This window comes from Phasianus colchicus, chromosome 20 (genome assembly GCF_987193195.1).
Source record: "Phasianus colchicus chromosome 20, bPhaCol1.hap1.1, whole genome shotgun sequence".
NCBI classification, from domain to species: Eukaryota; Metazoa; Chordata; class Aves; order Galliformes; family Phasianidae; genus Phasianus; species Phasianus colchicus.
The window spans coordinates 501,668-519,977 of record NC_143455.1 but is presented as its reverse complement, the minus strand read 5'-3'; the positions used below and the strand labels follow the sequence as shown (position 1 = coordinate 519,977).

General features: G+C 39.6%; 1 protein-coding gene across 1 annotated transcript; it reads left to right on the top strand.

Annotated features, from left to right (window-relative positions):
* Positions 1-17,189, top strand: GSG1L2 (GSG1 like 2). Its single transcript, XM_031603790.1, has 5 exons — positions 1-349; positions 2,241-2,288; positions 5,860-6,012; positions 11,668-11,779; positions 16,934-17,189. The coding sequence occupies exons 1-5, from the start codon at positions 1-3 to the stop codon at positions 17,187-17,189; spliced, it is 918 nt and encodes a 305-aa protein (XP_031459650.1).
* The last annotated feature ends 1,121 nt before the right edge of the window (positions 17,190-18,310 follow it).

Sequence of the window (18,310 nt, the reverse complement as noted above, 5' to 3'; positions counted from 1 at the left end):
ATGATTGTTTCAGAAGAACAGATACGACAGTCCCAAAGGATGCCAGTTTCAGCCCCAGGCACAGACAGACGGCAGAGAGCCTCAGCAGCATTTTTTCTCAATTTTCTCTCTTTAGTTTTCTCTATTACAGCATTCAGTAGCAATTACTGGTGTGAAGGGACAAGAAAAGTTGCCAAACCTTTCTGCATAGGACAGGCCAAAGGGGACAACTGCATCCGCTTTAATAGCCCTGATGCCAACAACAGCAATGCTGTGCAATATATCTGGGAGACAGGAGATGACAAGTTTGTTGACCGAAAGTTTCATGCTGGGATTTGGTATTCGTGTGAAGAAATTATAAATGGGGAAGGTGAGTAAAAGCACATAAACTTACTTTAGAAAATACTCAGAGTTTTTTCTACTTATTTGATGTCAATTTCTTCTTTGCTGCAATATCACATATGTATTTTAAAAGAATAAGTAGCCTTTAAATGTTGATCTTCTCCGGGAAAGGGAATATTAGAGGATACTCCCCAGTCAATTTCTAAAAAAAATCTAATAAATTCTGTAAAGAATTTTAAAGTGACAGACTATCTTGTAGATCGAGGTTTGTTTTTTTTTTTTTTTTACTCATAACAGGGAAGTGTTTTATTTTCTGATGTTGTTACTCTCTTAGGCAAAAATAACCCCCATCGTGGATGGGCCAGGATCTTTTCGTTGTTGTATGATGACAGAACAAGTGGCAGTGGGAACAAAATGCAGCACAGCGAGTTCCAAACAAATATGAGGAAGAAGGTGTTTGCAGTGAGGGTGGGAGAACCCTGGAACTGGCTGCCCAGAGAGGTGGTGGAGTTCTCTACTCTGAAGATGCTCACCTGGGTGCCTACCTGAGCAACCTGCTGCAGGGAACCTGTTCTGGGGATACTAGACTAGACGATCTGCAGAGGCCCATTACAAACCCTGCAGTACTGTGGTTCTGTTATATTTGCCTTGAATGATTGCCCTGCAGCAACATAAAAACCATAACATGCATTTTTAAAGATAAATTATTTAGATTTTCATTTTACCAGTTAAATCTGTGAGACTAAGGTTTTTTCATGGATTTCCTCTTAAGTACAGGCACTCTTACTTTCTTACTGTGATCTCATAATACATAAACCAAAGCAGAATAGTATTATTTTTCATCCTCCTAAAAAAGAATTTGGAATTCATGAATCGTGAGTGCTGTCATATAACTGTGTTTTACTCTGATTACATAGGTATCAGTAGAATGAGAAGAAATTGCTATGTAAGAGAACCTCTAATTAATTTTGGATCTTTCTATATGGGAACTGCTTAACTCATTCAATAAATTGTGTTTATATTGTGAATTCAGGTCGAAGTTAAATTTTTCTTCTTATTGTTCTGATCAGTTTAGGAATGCCGAATTGAACAAAACTAGGAATCAAGTCAGCTGCCATCTGTGCAAAAAAATACAAATATTTTAGAAGTCATATGTCCTGAGGAGTGAGTTCTGTCAAAAGATCTTGTACATTATGCAATTTTAAAGGGGTTAATGTCAAAGATCAGAGCAAAGAGCATCTCTCACTCAAAAGAAAACAACAAAAAAAGACTATTTTAGGTAGAGATTGCTGTAGATACTGGGTTCATAGAATTAATCTGTTGGCTATGGCTGTTTTTGTTCATACTTGGTGCAGTTAGTAGCTGAAAAAAGCCCATCCTCTGTTCTCAGAGCAGTTTTCAGACCAAAATTAATTCCAAGAGCTTTGTTCAAAGCATCTACACGGAAACCAGGAGGTCACATGGGTTTGAAAATCAAAGCTTTCAGATAAAAAAGCAGTCAAGCTTTGAAAAACTTAGTGTGAGCAGCAGCCTTGTTGCTGTAGAGGTCTTTTCCAACCCTAGTGATTCTGTAATTCATAAGCTGGATGGAATACAGTCTTTGAAATTAACTGCTGATTTTGAATTTTTGGCTTTCACAGTTGTAACTTTTTGGAAAACACTTCAAAGACTTTCTCTAAGTCTCCCATAAAAGGGTAATACTATTTCTGCTCTGAAACAGTCTGGGAGGATCTCCAGGAGTTGATCTACATATCAGAGACTATGTACAAACACACATTAAATACAGGTTTTCCTGGTCATCTTAATTTGTGCTTCTATGGTAATTTTTTTTTTTTCTGTTGAACTGTTTCTTTGGGTCATTACAGAATACCAAATAATGCAGAATTTTCTTTTAAAATTGTTATTATTATTGTTTTTAGGTGAGAAATGTAGAAGTTTTATCAGTTTGACTCCAGCTTCTGATCGAGGTAAATATGCAATTTTGTTTACATAAATAAAACATTCTTGATCACATTTACCAATATAATAAATATAATGTATTTTGAGTTGAAAAAAAAAATCGCATGTAGTTTTTATTTATTTAGTGTTTCCACTTCAAAATGAAGCCCACATGACTTAAAATATATGTCAGTGTCTTCTGAAACTACTCCTTTTCAATAGCAACTTAAAAAAAAAAAAAAAAAAAAAAAGTATTTTGAATAAGGATACTGGAAATTAGGATTTCTAAAGTTTTTCTATCTCTTTCCTCATACCCTCAAATACAGTCAAGAACTTTATGGCTGACACTGTGCTACCTTGAAAGGACACAGGGATGGTAGCATATAAATGGGGATAAGCAACTTGCTGTCCCCATTAAATCCCAAGGGACTTGGGAGATGTGCTGTGAACAAAACTAATCTTGAGATGAATCCTCTCCCTATGAGCTACACATAGCTCTCACTGGGTACTTCCATTCATCCAGGTTTTGCAACCCAAAGATAATTACAGAAAGCATGGAGTAAACCTAGTCCTTTCAAAGAACAGTTCCTTTTCCTACAAAACCTGCTTTTAGATGCCACGAAGAGAGTCCCCACCAATGTTAATCCCATCTTTAAATGGTTAGACCAATCTAGGAAGTGGCTAATCCAGAATAAAGTCTTCTCCAAGGTTTTCAAATACGTACTAGAAAAGTTCTCTCGTCCAAATTGCCTGGATATGCATTTGCAACTACCTGGGTAGCACAAAGACTGAATATCTGAGGGCTAGCCCCTCTTCTCGCCTTTGTGCAGCCATGTCTCTGTGCACAAATAATTCAAGATGTTTGTAGCATGGGAGTAGGTTGTGGGGCTGGGACTGAGAGCTCCTCATAACTAAAACCACTGGTGGATGTAGTACTGAAACACCTCTATGAACAGGACTTTGGCCCCTGGTCACAAGTCAGATTAAGACACCTAAGAAAGCACCTCTGTACCTGAATGCTGCAATGTGAAAATACCTTAGGGCAGTGAAATCCTGTGTGGAAATAAAGGTTTTTGCCCTTGTCACATCCCATCTTGCACAGGAGGACAAAGCTTGTGTTCCACACATACATATGGCTGCTGTATGCACAGAACTTGGGATGCATCAAGCTTGCTATTCCTAAGCTGAAAATCCCAAGGAAGGGTGATATACGTAGGTGCTCAGTGCATGTATATTGATGGCTCATTATTCAAAAATATTTAGATGCAAGGTTCTATTATTGGACCATACTGCTGGTTAATGTATCAGTCAAATTTCCTGAACAAAATCAACTTTTTTGCCAAGATAAAGATTTTCTTGAGAAATACACCTTGACCAGGAACTGCCCCACTCATATAATGCACAGGTATGTAGTACTTAGTCAATTACATGTCTTAGCAATGTTTCTATTTTTAATTTATGATTGTTAATATAGATGTATGTATATATACCTAGTGTGTTTATATATATCTATGAAATCACTTTGTGGATATACAATCAGATGTCTAAGGACACAATGACTTGTTTTTAAGAAGGTTTGTTTGGTTCAGTGACCAGTTGTTGGCCAGTTCCTGCTACTATCTGGACACAAGAGGATTCTGCCTGCTCCTGCCTGTGTGACATTAGCATATGAACAGTAAAACAGTGATGTAACTAATAGATAACTAGAGAGAGATGAACTAACAGATGAATCTCAGTGAAAACTAGAGATTGCCTGGGCACATAAAGGCATCTCTGTCCAAATAGAAAGAGCTTGTGTGGTGAAAGACTGTAAACTAAAAGGGAATATGTTTGCTAATGACTGGGGTAACTATTCAGTGTAAAAACTGTACTTTCTCAACTTCAACTGTGAGCTTCTTACATGTACAGAAGAAACGTGCAAAAGCTCTTTCACTACATGACCAATAGAGGAATAATACGTTAGGACAGCTGTTGATCTTGAAGTCTTTTTATTGATGTTAAAATAGCATTCTCACAGCCTCTGACTTCAGGTGAAGTCAGGTGAGGTCCCAGATGACTGGAGAAAGGGTCACATTGCTCCCATCTATAAGAAAGGGAGCAAGGAGGACAGAGGGCACTACAGGCCTGTGAGTCTCACCTCTGTGCCTGGGAAGGTCATGGAACAGATAATCCTGGATGACATGCTTGATCACATGAGGAATGAGTGTGTGATCCGAGACAGCCAGCACGGCTTCACCAAGGGAAGGTCAAGCTTATCTAATCTGGTGGCCTTCTGTGATGGAGTGATGGCATTGATGGACAAGAGGAAGGTGACCGATGTCATTTACCTGGACTTGAGCAAGGCCTTTGACGTGGTCCCCCACCACATCCTTATCTTCAAATTGGAGGGATGTGGATTTGATGGGTGGACCACCCAATGGGTAAGAAATTGGTTAAAAGGCCGCAGACAGAGGGTGGTGATCGATGGCTCTATGTCCAGGTGGAGGCCAATAATGAGTGGCGTCCCCCAGGGGTCTGTCTTGGGACTGGTGCTCTTTAACATCTTTATCAATGATGTTGACAATGGAATCGAGTGCACCCTCAGCAAGTTTGCTGATGATACCAAGCTGAGTGGTGCGGTTGACACTGTGGAAGGAAGGGATCCCATTCAGAAGGACCTGAAACAGATTTTGAAAGGTGGGCCCAGGTGAACCTAATGAGGTTCAACACAGCAAGTTTAACACAGCAAGTGCAAGTTATGGCACTTGGGCCGGAGGAATCCCAGGCATTTATACAGATTGGAAGGAGCAGTCCTTGAGAGCAGTCCTGCAGAAAAGGACCTGGGGTTCTGATGGATGAGAAACTGAACATGAGCCAGCAGTGTGCCCTTGCAGCTTGGAAAGCAAATGGTATCCTGGGCTCCATCAAAAGAGGGGTGGCCAGCAGGGTCAGGGAGGTGATTGTCCATCTCTACTCTGCTCTTGTGAGGCCCCAATCTGGAATACTGCGTCCAAGTGTGGAGCCCCCAGTACAAAAAAGACAGGTCCAGAGGAGAGCCATGAAGATGATCAGGGGCTGCAGCACCTCCCCTATGAAGACAGACTGAGGAAGTTGGGCTTGTTCAGCATGGAGAAGAGAAGGCTGCAGTGTGACCTCATTGCAGCCTTTCAGTACCTAAAGGGAGCCTACAAATAAGAGGGGAATCAACTCTTTGAAAGGGTAGATAACGGCAGGACAAGGGGAAATGGTTTGAAGTTGAGGGAGGGAAGATTTAGGTTGGATGTCATGGGGAAGTTCTTTACAGAGAGTGGTGAGGTGCTGGAACAGCTGCCTAGAGAGGCTGTGGATGCCCTGTCCATCCCTGGAGGCGTTCAAGGATAGACTGGATGGGGCCCTGGGCAGCCTGATATGGTATTAAATGTGGAGGTTGGTGGCCCTGCCTGTGGCAGGGGGGTTGGAGATTCATGATCTTTGAGGTCCCTTCCAACCCTGGCCATTCTGTGATTCTGTGATTCTGTGACTTTTTGTTTAAAAGTATGTAAACAATATGAATGAAGAGAAAAATGGTGAAAATACTAAATGACTTTTTATAATCTCTGCACTATTTATTTGATTTTACAGGGGTTTTATGGCTTTCTATTGTAGCAGAGCTACTCTATAACATTTTGCTTCTGACTGGAGTTGTTCTTATGTCAGTAGAAATGTGCTACTACAGTACTGTCATTGATGGGCTAAAGATCAACGCCTTTTCTGCAGTAGTCATCGTACTAGCAGGTACAATTTAGGATCTCAATTTATTACATCCAGAAAATTTAACATTAATAGAGTTCAAGCTGAAGATTAATAACAGTGTGCAGGATTGTGAACTACTACCATATTTACTGAGACATTAATAACACACTGCTGTTTTTTTTTTTAAATGGAAAATATTACTGTCATTTCTTAATATGTTTTTTTAAGTTTACTTTATATTTGTACTTGTTATTTTTAATGTCAGTGTTTTAACTTTTGAATTTGGCTGTCTGATTGTCAAAGAAAAAAAAACCTTCAAAATAACTTGATTTTCTATTTCCAATACGCTGAGGATAAAATGAGCAATAGTCCAATCAAAATGGCAGTTATAAGAGGGAATAAAATGGAATCACATAGTTTTTAACAGAAAACCATCATAAAAATTGTGTTTAATTTTCTGCATTTTACTTCTTAATCCAATGCTATCTCATAATAGAATCTTAGACAAATTCAATTTAGAAGAAACTTCAAATGGTCCCCAGTCCAACCCTGTTCACAGCAGGGTTACCTCCAAGATCTGAGTAGCTTGCACAGCAGGACTATATCCTTCTGGTTCTATAAGACCTGCAGCCTTCCTGGGAAGCCGATTCCACTGCTTGTCTGTCCTCATGGTGAAGAATTTAGAGTATCACTACCTGAGCAATGTGGTCTGAGTTCATCATTGACCATGCGATGAGAACTGGAGATCAGACCAGAGGCTTCTGAAAGTGTCTTCCAGTCTGAGCTACTCTGCAATTCTATGTTGAACAGTTGTTACTGAGGAAAATTGAGCTAAAATTTCTGGTAACATGCACAGTGTTTCATAGTTACTCATTTTAAAGCTAGAGGAAATATAACTTCTTGTGGAACACATATCATCTTTCACACTGTCATGAGTCCAAAGTGATTTATGTTAGTTGAGGAATATCTTCTAAAAACACAAATTGCAAGTCAAGTACATGAGCAGATGGCAAAGCCTATGTCTTTATGGATTTATCTCAAGATTCTTTTCTCTGAGAAAATTGGGTTTGATCCTAATTCTAATATTTGTGGATTTAGTGTTCTCGTGATTGCTGTGCCTTTCTTCATGAATTAAAGGTTTTTCATTATACTTTTTCCTCTTAAACATAATCACATATTTAATGCATTTGCCATTATCATTTCATGGATAAGTAAACCAAGATTTTTAAAAGCCCAGTCATTATAATGGGGAAAAAAATACTTTTCTTCCTTTCTGAAGATGCCTTTGCATACTTGAAGACACCTATTGTGTCTCACCTTCATCTTCTTTGAAAGAAATAATAGAAAAACATGCCACAGGACTTCACGTATATTTCTACTGCCTCTGATCACTCTTGTTGCTCTACTTATTCTCTTGCTCAACTTTTCTAGTCTTCCTAGAGGAAAGTGCTTAATGCAGACAATGAGGTGAGCCTCCAAGGACTTTAGAAGACAGTGATTTACAGTCCAGATAGTAACGTCTGGAACACTATAGTTTTAGTTCAGCATTCAAGTTAGGCCCAAATTTCCTAATCTTTTTCTGATGGATATTTTTTTAGCCTTGTGTTAGGAAAAATCTCCAACTTCCACCATCAACGAAACAAAGCAAAACAAAGCAAAAACAAAACAAAACAAAACAGAACAGAACAAAACTCCCACCTTTGTAATAAAGGTTCTGCGACTTTCTTAGAAAATGTAATCCAGACCTTAATGATGGAAATGTTTTCTTCATGCCCAATATAAAGCCACCGCTGCTACAATTTTTGTGTCATTAGGGATCTTCACCTGAAACAGAGCAGGTGATTTCCTCTTCTTTTTAGTTAACTTTTACACATTTCCAAATTTCTCTCACTCAGAGTGGTACCCAGGCTTTGCTGTCTATGACCTTTGAGAACATTGTAGAATATCTTTTTTTTTCTTTCTTTTTTTCTTTTTTTTTTTTTTTTTTTTTTTTTTTTTTTTTTTTTTTTTTCTGAATGACTTTCATGAAACTGGTAAAAATGCTCATAGTCACCAGTTCTACTAATTGTTCAAAAAAGACCCCTGCCTCCATAATCTTTCTTGAATAGGGACTTACCAGTAGAGCTCCTGGAAACAATTTTTAAATATTTTAAATATTTCTCTCTTATCATTGATCAGAGATTTTCTTTATTTTCAACTTCATCTACAGACTTAGTAAAGTAGCATACTGACTAAATAAGCTTACTTTTTTGCCAAAATATTTCTACCTGTATCTCTTCATCCATTGTCAGGTCTATTTCTAAGGAAAGAATAGTGAGCCTAAGTGATGTAAAGAGCATGGCCACTTCCTCCAACCACTCTGGCACCAGACTCCTCTTTCTTGGTCAGTAGAGCCCATCTCTGTGCCCGTGGACCCCATGTCTCTGCCCTTTTGCAAGCTTATCCAATAGCAATGCTGACTACATGTCACAGTGACATAGGACACACACAGACATGCAAGGAACCGTGACATAGTCAGCCTGCCATAGTCAAAACACTGACTTGAACACAGAGGATTCACATAAGAACATGAACACAGAAAGCTGACTCTCAACTTGGGCTGGCAGAGGCAGGAAATCAGTAGCGCAGGCACATACACAGCACTGCCTAGGTTCACAAGCACACAGACATTCCCAGATGCTCTACATGGTGGCACAAACCCTCTGTCTGTCCAGTATGCCTGCCCAGATCCTGGGCTCCCTTGTCTGCTTCTCAGGTGTCCTACTTACAGTTTAGTCCAGCCTGATGCATACTGCAAAAATGCAGTTATCACACACAGACACTCATCCCATGTGCACTCCATGCTGCAAGTCTCCCTGGATGTAACAGCATGAACTCCCACCCCTCCTGATGCCCCAGACTGGACCTGCAGCACCATTATTTGCTGGTTGGTTCAGCTTGGAGTTTGCTGGCTAATACACCCCGCACACATACATCAGCTTTGGGGAAGATATGGACAGTCACCTCCTACATGGGCTGTGATGCATGGCCTGGCTTCAGCCACCAGTATGGAGCCCCACACTTGCTTCATTCAAGTCAGCATCCCACCAGTAGATGGTTTGGGATTGCACAACACTCTTGCCTCAGTGACCAGGAGTAGAAGACCCCCCCACACATCAGAAGCTGCACTGGGACCTCATTGGTTCCAGTAGTTGACATTCACAGCCTGGGGCATCCACATTCCCAGCCCTACTCCAGTAAGTGGCATTAAATTCCACCCATACTGAGGGGACCTTAATCATTTAAAGTCACATCCACACACATGTACATTCCCTCAGTCACACTGTTTTTTGCCAGCAGCTGGTTTGGGGAACACACAGTTGTGTTTCAGTGGTAGGTAAAACCAGGATCTGGTATCAGGGGTCCATACCCCTAGTCTGACTCCAGTAGCTGGCACTTAGGGTTCAGAGTTTGTAGGACCTGACAATAGAAACTTCACTCAGTTCAGCAGCTGACAGCACAGCTAGGGGTGCCTCATCCCCTGGCCTGACTCCCAAGAGCTAGCACCAGTTTTCACACATGCACACATCAGCAGCTGGCACAGTCTCTGCAGTCCACATGCACATAAGGCAGATTGCACAAGTACACAGATATTTAAGAAAAAGATTCAATAAGAAAATAGAAGAAGATAGGACAGACTGCTCAGATCAGGCAATGGGCTTCGCCAGATGATAGCACTGACTGCCCCCATTTCATACAGGACCAGCACCACCATACTCTTTCACTAGCCCCCCCCCCCCCATCTCCCCACATTACTCCTTCCTGCTTGTCCTCCCTTCCTTTCTCCTCCTTTCTATCTGCTCTTCAGTTTGGTTCCTATCACTGCTTCCTGTATCATTTGTCTGTCAGGTTTGTGTCCCTATATGTTTTTGTCTATGGCTTCCTTCCTTTCTTATTCTTCATTGCACAAGAAAAAGGTCGAGTGCAGATACACTTAAAGGAGCAGAAGTTCTCTTTCCATACACGTTTACAAGATTAATTTAACTATTTAGACAGTTTCACCAATTGCTAGCACATTTTCCTTGTGTCAATAGTCATAAGCATTCACCATTATTAATATTCCTTATGTGCCTTTGTACAGTACTAAGGAGGCTCACACAGCAAGTTTTTACTGGATGCTCTTTACTTCAGCTAGATCCTTATTTTAAACATTTCATGAGATATTAAAAAATTGAAGAACATCTGTCTTGGCTGTTAAATTGACATATAATCTATTGTAAATATGAACCAAATCTAGTTACATATGTTACATAGTCAAGGAAATGATTTAAAGATTCCTACACTTTAATCTGTAACGAAAATGTAGTTTTTTATACCAACATGCTCTTGATTATAGCACAGAAAAACAAACTGAAAGTCAACTAATAGGATGTGCAGTAAAGAATGGCTACATAATTAAAGCTGTACTGAAAACACATATTTTAAGAAAACAGCTGTAGTATTTGATCATTTAAAAAAGTCAGGGTTTAATTTCCCTCAGTCTTTAGCTCAGACCAAATAAAGTCTTAAAATCAATGTTCTAACTAAAGTAGAATATGTTCACCTAAAAAAAAAAAAAAAGAATTATTGTGAAATTTTATCCTTATATGAGAACTCCAAGGAGGTAGTTATGGTAAACAATAGGTTCACCATCCAGTATTTCAGGAAAGACTATTTTGTAATGACTTCTGAAGCCAGGTCACTGTCAACTTCTACTTGTTATGTCCTAGACTGAGAGCCTCTGTGGACTAGCAATTGCTTTTACCTTTTTTTTTTTTTTTTTTTTTTTCCCTCAAGAATTCATGAAGCAGAGCTACTTTGGGAACATCCATCAATTGGATCTTGTGGGGGTTTGTGGGGGACTGTCTGCTATGAAAATCTGGTGTTTTAGACAGTGAGTTGCTTGATACTTCCAGGATATTTGTGGATTTGTATATATAGCTGGAAACAAAAAATACAGAAGATAATGGAGAAGTTCACTGATTGAAAATAAAATGCTGAGGGAAAGAGATCTCATTAGGCTTGGGTAGTAGCTTTGTAGGAATTTTGAAAATTGGATGATTAAATAGAATCCATTTTAACAACTGAGTCTTGCAGTGTTTTTTAATAGGCATTAGGTAATTGCTCACTTTTTCATTTACTCAAATAATGCTGAGTGTATATATGCTGAGATAAATCTGTCTGTTTTTGAGGCACCAATACTACCAATACTTGTACTTTTGAAAATCTTTCCAATGAAAGATAGAACTATTGGAAATGTGACCTGCACAATGCAATTGAGTGAGACTTCGCTGTTATGGCTGATGCCTGCTCAGGGCTAAATTACTAAAAGTAGATTTTAAATTACTAAAAGTAGAGAGTGAGAACCAGTAACTTTTTTGCTTTTTAATGTTGCTTTTTATGCTTTTATGTTGCATATTCCACTGTTCCCATAGATTCTACTAGCATACATTGAAGATGTCAAAGGATTGAACTAGTGATTGTATGATAGACTCACAACACATAAATACAACCAGATAACAATGTCCAGTATGTTTATATGTATGTTCAATGTCTTATGGAGTTTAGATATGTTGAAAAATGTTCTTCAGAAACTCAAGATACAACTGCGATAAGTTGAGAGTGAAGAATGGCTGCAGCTTGCATTTTCTAACATTCTCATGATATTGTATTTTTTAGGTCTTCTGGGCATGGTTGCTCACATGATGTACACAACTGTATTTCAAATGACTGTAAATCTCGGTCCTGAAGACTGGAGACCTCACACATGGGATTATGGCTGGTCCTATTGGTACCTATTTGCTTATGTTTGGTTCTTCCTTTACATTTCAGTCACTTCACCCTATATTGAAAGAATTTATATCTACTTTATAATGGATGGATCTCACCTTCTTCCCTCCTGATTTAGATGTTTTTTCTCCAAATTCAGTATTTAGATTATTGCATAGAATCCATAAACATGTGAGTTTTGCAATTACCATCCTTTAGACAGTTCTGCATGAGGCAGAGGTTCTTTTCCACATACATCAGATTACCCATTTTTTTCAGACCCAGATTTGGTACCGTTGTTTTCCAGGAAGACTGCCTTGCATAAATTATTTAAAACTCTCCTGGCCTCATACACTTAGGCTAAATATTTCCTTACTTCAATTCTTTGCGTGTGGAACATTTCAGACAAAATGTAAATTTTTGAGAAAAGGCTTGGCAAAAATACATTATTTTTGCCCTATAACCAATTGCAACATTTCTTCTGAGGCAAAATAATTTATTAAGAAAGCGGGGTATGCAAGGGATTTTTGCTATATGCATGTCTTTGCTGTGCTTCTGAAAATCCATTCAAATTTGTTCAGTAGTCAGCATTTGAATTCAAGTGCACTCTCAGCAAGTTTGCAGATGACATCAAGCTGAGTGTGCAGTCGATACACTGGAAGGAAGGGAAGCCATCCAGAAGGACCTGGACAGGCTGGAGAAGTGGGCCCATAAAAACCTAATCAGGCTTAATAAGGCCAAGTGCAGGGTGCTGCAATTGGGTCGGGGCAATCCCAGGTATTTATAGAAACTGGGAGAAGATCTCCTTGAGAGCAGCCCTGCGGAGAAGGACTCGGGGGTCCTGGTGGGTGAGAAGCTGACATGAGCCAGCAGTGTGCACTTGCAGCCCAGAAGGCCAACTGTGTTCTGGGCTGCATTAAAAAAGGGGTGGCCAGCAGGGAGAGGGAGGTGATTGTCCCCCTCTGCTTGGCTCCTGTGAGGCCCCATCTGCAGCACTGCGTCCAGGCCCGGGGCCCCCAGCACAGGAAGGACGTGGAGCTCTTGGAGCGGGTCCAGAGGAGGGCACTGAGATGGTCAGAGGGCTGGAGCAGCTCTCCTACAAGGAAAGGTTGGGGGAACTGGGATTGTTTCAATTGGAGAAGAGAAGGCTTTGGGGAGACCTCATTGTGGCCTTCCAGTACTTGAAGGGAGTGTATAAACAGGAGGGGGAATGGCTGTTTACGAGGGTGGATGGTGATAGGACAAGGGGGAATGGTTTTAAACTGAGACAGGGGAGGTTTAGGTTAGATATTAGGAGGAAGCTTTTCAGTCAGAGGGTGGTGATGCACTGGAATGGGTTGCCCAAGGAGTTTGTGGATGCCCCATCCCTGGAGGCATTCAAGGCCAGGCTGGATGTGGCTCTGGGCAGCCTGGTCTGGTGGATGGTGTCCCTGCATATAGCAGGGGGTAGGAACTGGATGATCTCTGAGGTTATTTTCATTCTATGATTCTATGATGATTCTATGGATTTTCAGATGATACTTGCTGGCAACAGCTGTCATTATGTCAGTGGTGAAACAATTGTATTGGGATTGGGTTAAATCCAAAGTCTGCTGGGGCCCAATATTTAGTGTCACTAAGGCAAAGCTCAGACTAATTCTCTACATAGCAGTTTTGAGAGTTTTGATCACGGCTCATTGTCATTCACACTTCTGTTCTTTTAAGATTTATTGTATTTGTACTGAATAAGAAATTATAGCTATGTCTTTACAATGCAGATTTTCTAGAAATTTTGCAGTGAAATAGTGTTTGTTTTTTTTCCCCTGTCTCTTGTTTTGTTACTTTCCACATTCCTAATAACTGGAATCACATTTGAAGGTCACTCTACATTGCTTTGTCTCCAGGAGTCTAAATTTCCTGAGCAGAAGCAGCTTGTTTGGAAGCTTCTGTTCAATATGTATAAACTGTTTCTCTTGTGCCTTCAGTGCATTTAAGTATGGGTCCAGTCAAAACTTCAAAGACAGAGACTATTCAAATAATGAGAAATGATGTAGCTTAACATATTTGTCCAACATACAAGGAAGCCATTGGTACCTGCATGTACAAAGACATAGAGAAAGATGGTCTGTGTGGTGCCTGTGGTGTCTTTTTTCTAATCAATCACATGCTCCCTTTTTTTTTTCTGGCAAAGTTTACTTTCTTCTTTCCTTTACTCAGCCTGAAAGGTAGTCATGTCACTCCATTCAAATCTAAGAATAAAGCAAAAAATACATGCCTCATCTCCTTCCATCTGTCTTTCTTTGTTTCTTTCCTCTTATCTCTTTCTATATGCCATATTGTCTCTCTTTTGATAGCCCACATTTGGACCTTCCTCATTTTTGTGTAAATCCTCAACTCCATTCCAAAACTTCTCTCCTACTGACTGAGTGGGAGAACCTCATGAGAGTGAAAAGGGAAAGACACTGACACTGTATGAGTAAAGAAGACAAATGTCAAAAGTTGGACATTCATATTGTATTTAACTCTGTTTTTGATTATCCCAACAACCACTTGTGGTCAGTGTCACTAAGACCATGGACAGACAGACACACAGGAAAAGATTTTACTGCTTTACCATTGGGTCCTCTTTAACATCACCTCCCTTACAGCAAGGAAAACAGAGAATCAGGCCAGTGGCAGCAGTTTTTTATCCCAACCTCCAGACTCATTGGAGAAGAACTTCAATGCCTGCAAGAACTGTTGATCCTCTGTCGTGCTTCTTCCACCTGCTACATCTTCTCATGTCTCCTCATATCTGGCTGCAGTGTCTGAGTTTACTTCCATCTGGTCCAGAAGGCACCTGCAACAATAATCACTACTGACGGGTAGGCTCAGTCTGTGGTGGCCCTGAACATCTTTATAATAAGTGTTGTGGTTTAACCCAGCAGGTGGCTCAGCATCGCAGTTGTTTGCACATCAATGTCTTATCAACCTTGTTTTTCTCCTAGAACCAAAAACATAACATCATGCCAGACTCTGAAGAAAACAATTCCATCCCAGCTGGATCTAAAACAATAAATCTCTCCATATTTCTTTTTTATCTTCTTAGGTAGATTGAAAGATGTTTATATTATCAGTGAATCTCTCATCAAGTTTCCATCATGAAGCAGTGATGGAAAAACATGTATTCCAGTTGCGCTTTTATCTGTAATTCTTTTATCCTGATGAACTTATTGCTGTAGTCCACTTTCTTTTCCAGTTGATCTTTCTGATCATGCTTTTGCCTTTAATCTTTGAGCAGAGTTCAAACTGAATTTGCTTCTTGAAGCTGAATTTCCACTGTAGCCAATCTTTCCTTTATCCTCTGGCTCTTTCAGTAACAAGACTTCACTCACTTCTTTCTTTGGTTCTCCTCAGCCAGTGTGTTCTTTATTTATTTATTTGTTTTTATTTTATTTTTTTCCAAATTGTTTATGGCAAATGTAAAGTTCTGGGAAAAATCTTGAAGAGTTACATTAATATCTTCTTCTATTTTCAAAGGAAACAATTTTATTTTTTGTTTTGTATATTTTAACATAACATTGATCTGCAGAAGTATCTGCTTATAAGAGCTCAATTTTTTTCAGTCTTTGGTAAGAGGCCTTTTTTAAAGTTTTCTCGTAATCAGTTTCTTTATTTTAGTAGTTTCTTCAAAGGGCTTTAACAGGGTGGTGAACAAGAGTTGTGTTTCATAGTATTAATTATATCAATTTTTCTACTAATGCTACAGTGCATTATTTATTCAGTCAAAATGCTTTTTACATGGATCAGATACACTACCTTTAAATCATCTCATAGGCTAAAACTTGATTTCATTGCTGCCATCTTCAGCTCTTCTCTACTACAGTTGGCTCAAGCCATTGTTTACATATGACCATAGGTAGACCTGCTGTTCCATTTGTGTTCAGTTTGAATGGTGATGTACATCTACCTGCTTCTTGGAGGCTCACAGGACTGAGAATGCTGGGTGCTTGTAACTTCTGGTAAGAGGAAGATGGCTCTTTCTCCATTAGCAGATCTGCAGCTGCAGAACTGGTTTGGCCTCTGGCATCAGGCAAAGAGGCCAAGCTCTACTTGGGGTGTGCTCAGAGCCAACAAATCCTGAAACACCTGCTTCTGTTGACTTTCTCCATCCTTATATTTGAGATGGTAAGTCAATGTGTAATTTGGCTGACTTGAGGAGAAAACATAACTTAAACTGATCCTTCTTCTTCCTGCTTCTAATAGTTTTGTGCATCTGTGGGCCATACTCCATTGCATTCAAACTCTGTCAAAGCATCTGGTTGTCTGATTATCCTGTTAACTAATCCTTGCTGAAATAGCACTTTAAAGGGGAAAAAATAAAAAAAAAGAAAGAGTTATTTAAAAACACAAATGAGTTCACTGAACTACAGCAAGGATATAGGAACAAACAGCTATGAAGGAGAAGAGATATTAAAAGGAGTTTCTTAAACTGATTTCTCCACTAAAACACATATTTCATTTGATTATCCTGACCTTGCCATGTGGCTTGCCAAGAAAGGCTCTGCTAACTTTCTTCACTGTAAACTCTAATTCATTCCACTGTGACCATATTTTTACATGATAATTTTACATTTCTAGCATGCATTGCCCATTCGGTAGTCTAGAGTTTTCCTGTATCTCCAGTAAATTGTAACTCAATATCAGTTTTTAGCTCTGTCTTGTTATGGTGTTATTCCAAACATTTCATATAGTTGGTGTCATTTTCTTCCTCTTTAGCCATCACCTGTATTTTCTCAGGTATGTATTTCAGTGTTTGACCCTGTTATTTAACTCTTTTCTTACAAATCTTTGTGAGTAACTGACACAAATTACTCACAGGTGAGATTTTTAGTCTCAGTAGCTGCACATTTTAATTTTTTAAGGATCTTCATTTTTATGTAGTTCCTCTTTCTTATAATGAACAGAGGAATCAGAGGCATTAAATGTGGATATTATAAGGAGGGACATTAAATGTAAGCATTATACAGAGGTCCAATTTTATAAGTCAGGTATGTGGATGGCAATTAACCAAATGCATTTCTTCTTCTCTGAATATGCTCCTCTTTCCCTAGTATAAAACAATGCAACATCTTGGGTGCATTTTTTCAAAAATAAAGTTGAAGAAGTTGGATATGAAGATGTTCTGCTAATTTCTAATAAACTTTTTTGTTTATAGCCTCGCTTGGGCTTCCTTCGCTTGCTGTATGGCTGCAGCTGTCACCACTATTAACAAATATACAAAAACTATTTTGGAATTCAAGCACAAAAGAAAAATGCTGGAAAGGAGTTTAAAGATTAAATACAAGTTTCCTGATCACACAGCTCCAGAGAAAGCTTGCAGTGTGTATGTGAACTCTTTTCACAACACTACAGAGGACTGTGTACATCCAGTAAAAGATTTACATCACCTGGGTACTATTTCAGTTCTATAAATTTTAACCTTTTCTCAAGGCATACTGTGAACCATAAAATCAGAACAGAATGAAACAATATTATTTAATAAAATTGTATATTTGTGTAGCATTAGTTATCTTCTCTAATAAAAAAAATAATAATTCCATGAATGTTTCAAGGAAGTCTTAGTATTGCAAAAGCAGATTCAGGTGTCCTAGTTCAGAAAAAGATCTGTGACACAGGTTCTGCATTGCTCTGATTTTTAAGGAGAGTGCCTGGTGCCTTTTGCTGAAGCTAAGAAAAATGAAGGCATGCGCCCTTGTTTGCAGATGTGCTGTTTTGATGAGTTAAGAAGCTGTGGGTGGAGGTGAGCAGGCTGCATAGCACAAAGGATGATGAAAAAGAGATCAGCAAGTTATTCACAGAGATCTGCAAAGACAAGCTCCTGAATTTCTATATGCACAGAAGAAAGAGTCGTTGGAGTCTGCTTCTTGGAGGCTCACAGAACTGAGAATGCTGGTTGCTTGTAACTTCTGGTAAGAGGAAGATGGCTCTTTCTCCATTAGCAGATCTGCAACTGCAGAATTGGTTTGGCCTCTGGCATCAGGCAAAGAGTGGAAGCTCTACTTGGGGTGTGCTTAGAGCCAGCAAATCCTGAAACATGCAGCAGCATCAGTGTGTGACAGCAGTGAAAGACTGTCTCTTCAGGGACTGAAGGCCATTTTCTGGTGATGTGATAACATATAGGGATGTTTGCTCTGTGTTGGAACATTGCATATAAGGTGTTTCAGGGAGATGCTGAAGTCTGTCCAGCCCTTGGACTACTATCCCCTGCTGATTATCCAGGTGGACACCAAAGATACTACTGGGGAGGCCTTGAGCATGTTCAGAGTGACTATACAACTCTGATTTGAGGGGGAAGGTATAGGACATGGGGGTCCAGGTGGTGTTTTCTGTGACCCTACAGGAAGAAAGACTGGGTGAAAGGCCTGGATGCTGCGGGCAACACTTGGTTTTGCATAGCTGGTCCAGATGACAGGCTTTGACAACTGTAGCACTCTCTCTGAGGATCAGGAACTGCTTGGGGAGACAAGGGCCATTTGGTAAAGCTGGACAAAATAATCTTATTGATGAAGCTGGTAAACCTGTTGAGGTGAAT

What these genes read in the sequence shown, in the direction of transcription:
- GSG1L2 (XM_031603790.1), top strand. Translation starts at nt 1, where the DNA reads ATGATTGTTTCAGAAGAACAGATACGACAGTCCCAAAGGATGCCAGTT. An exon ending in AGAAATTATAAATGGGGAAG is followed by an intron (nt 350 to 2,240) that starts GTGAGTAAAAGC and finishes TATTGTTTTTAG; the next exon opens with GTGAGAAATGTAGAAGTTTT. An exon ending in AGTAGTCATCGTACTAGCAG is followed by an intron (nt 6,013 to 11,667) that starts GTACAATTTAGG and finishes TGTATTTTTTAG; the next exon opens with GTCTTCTGGGCATGGTTGCT.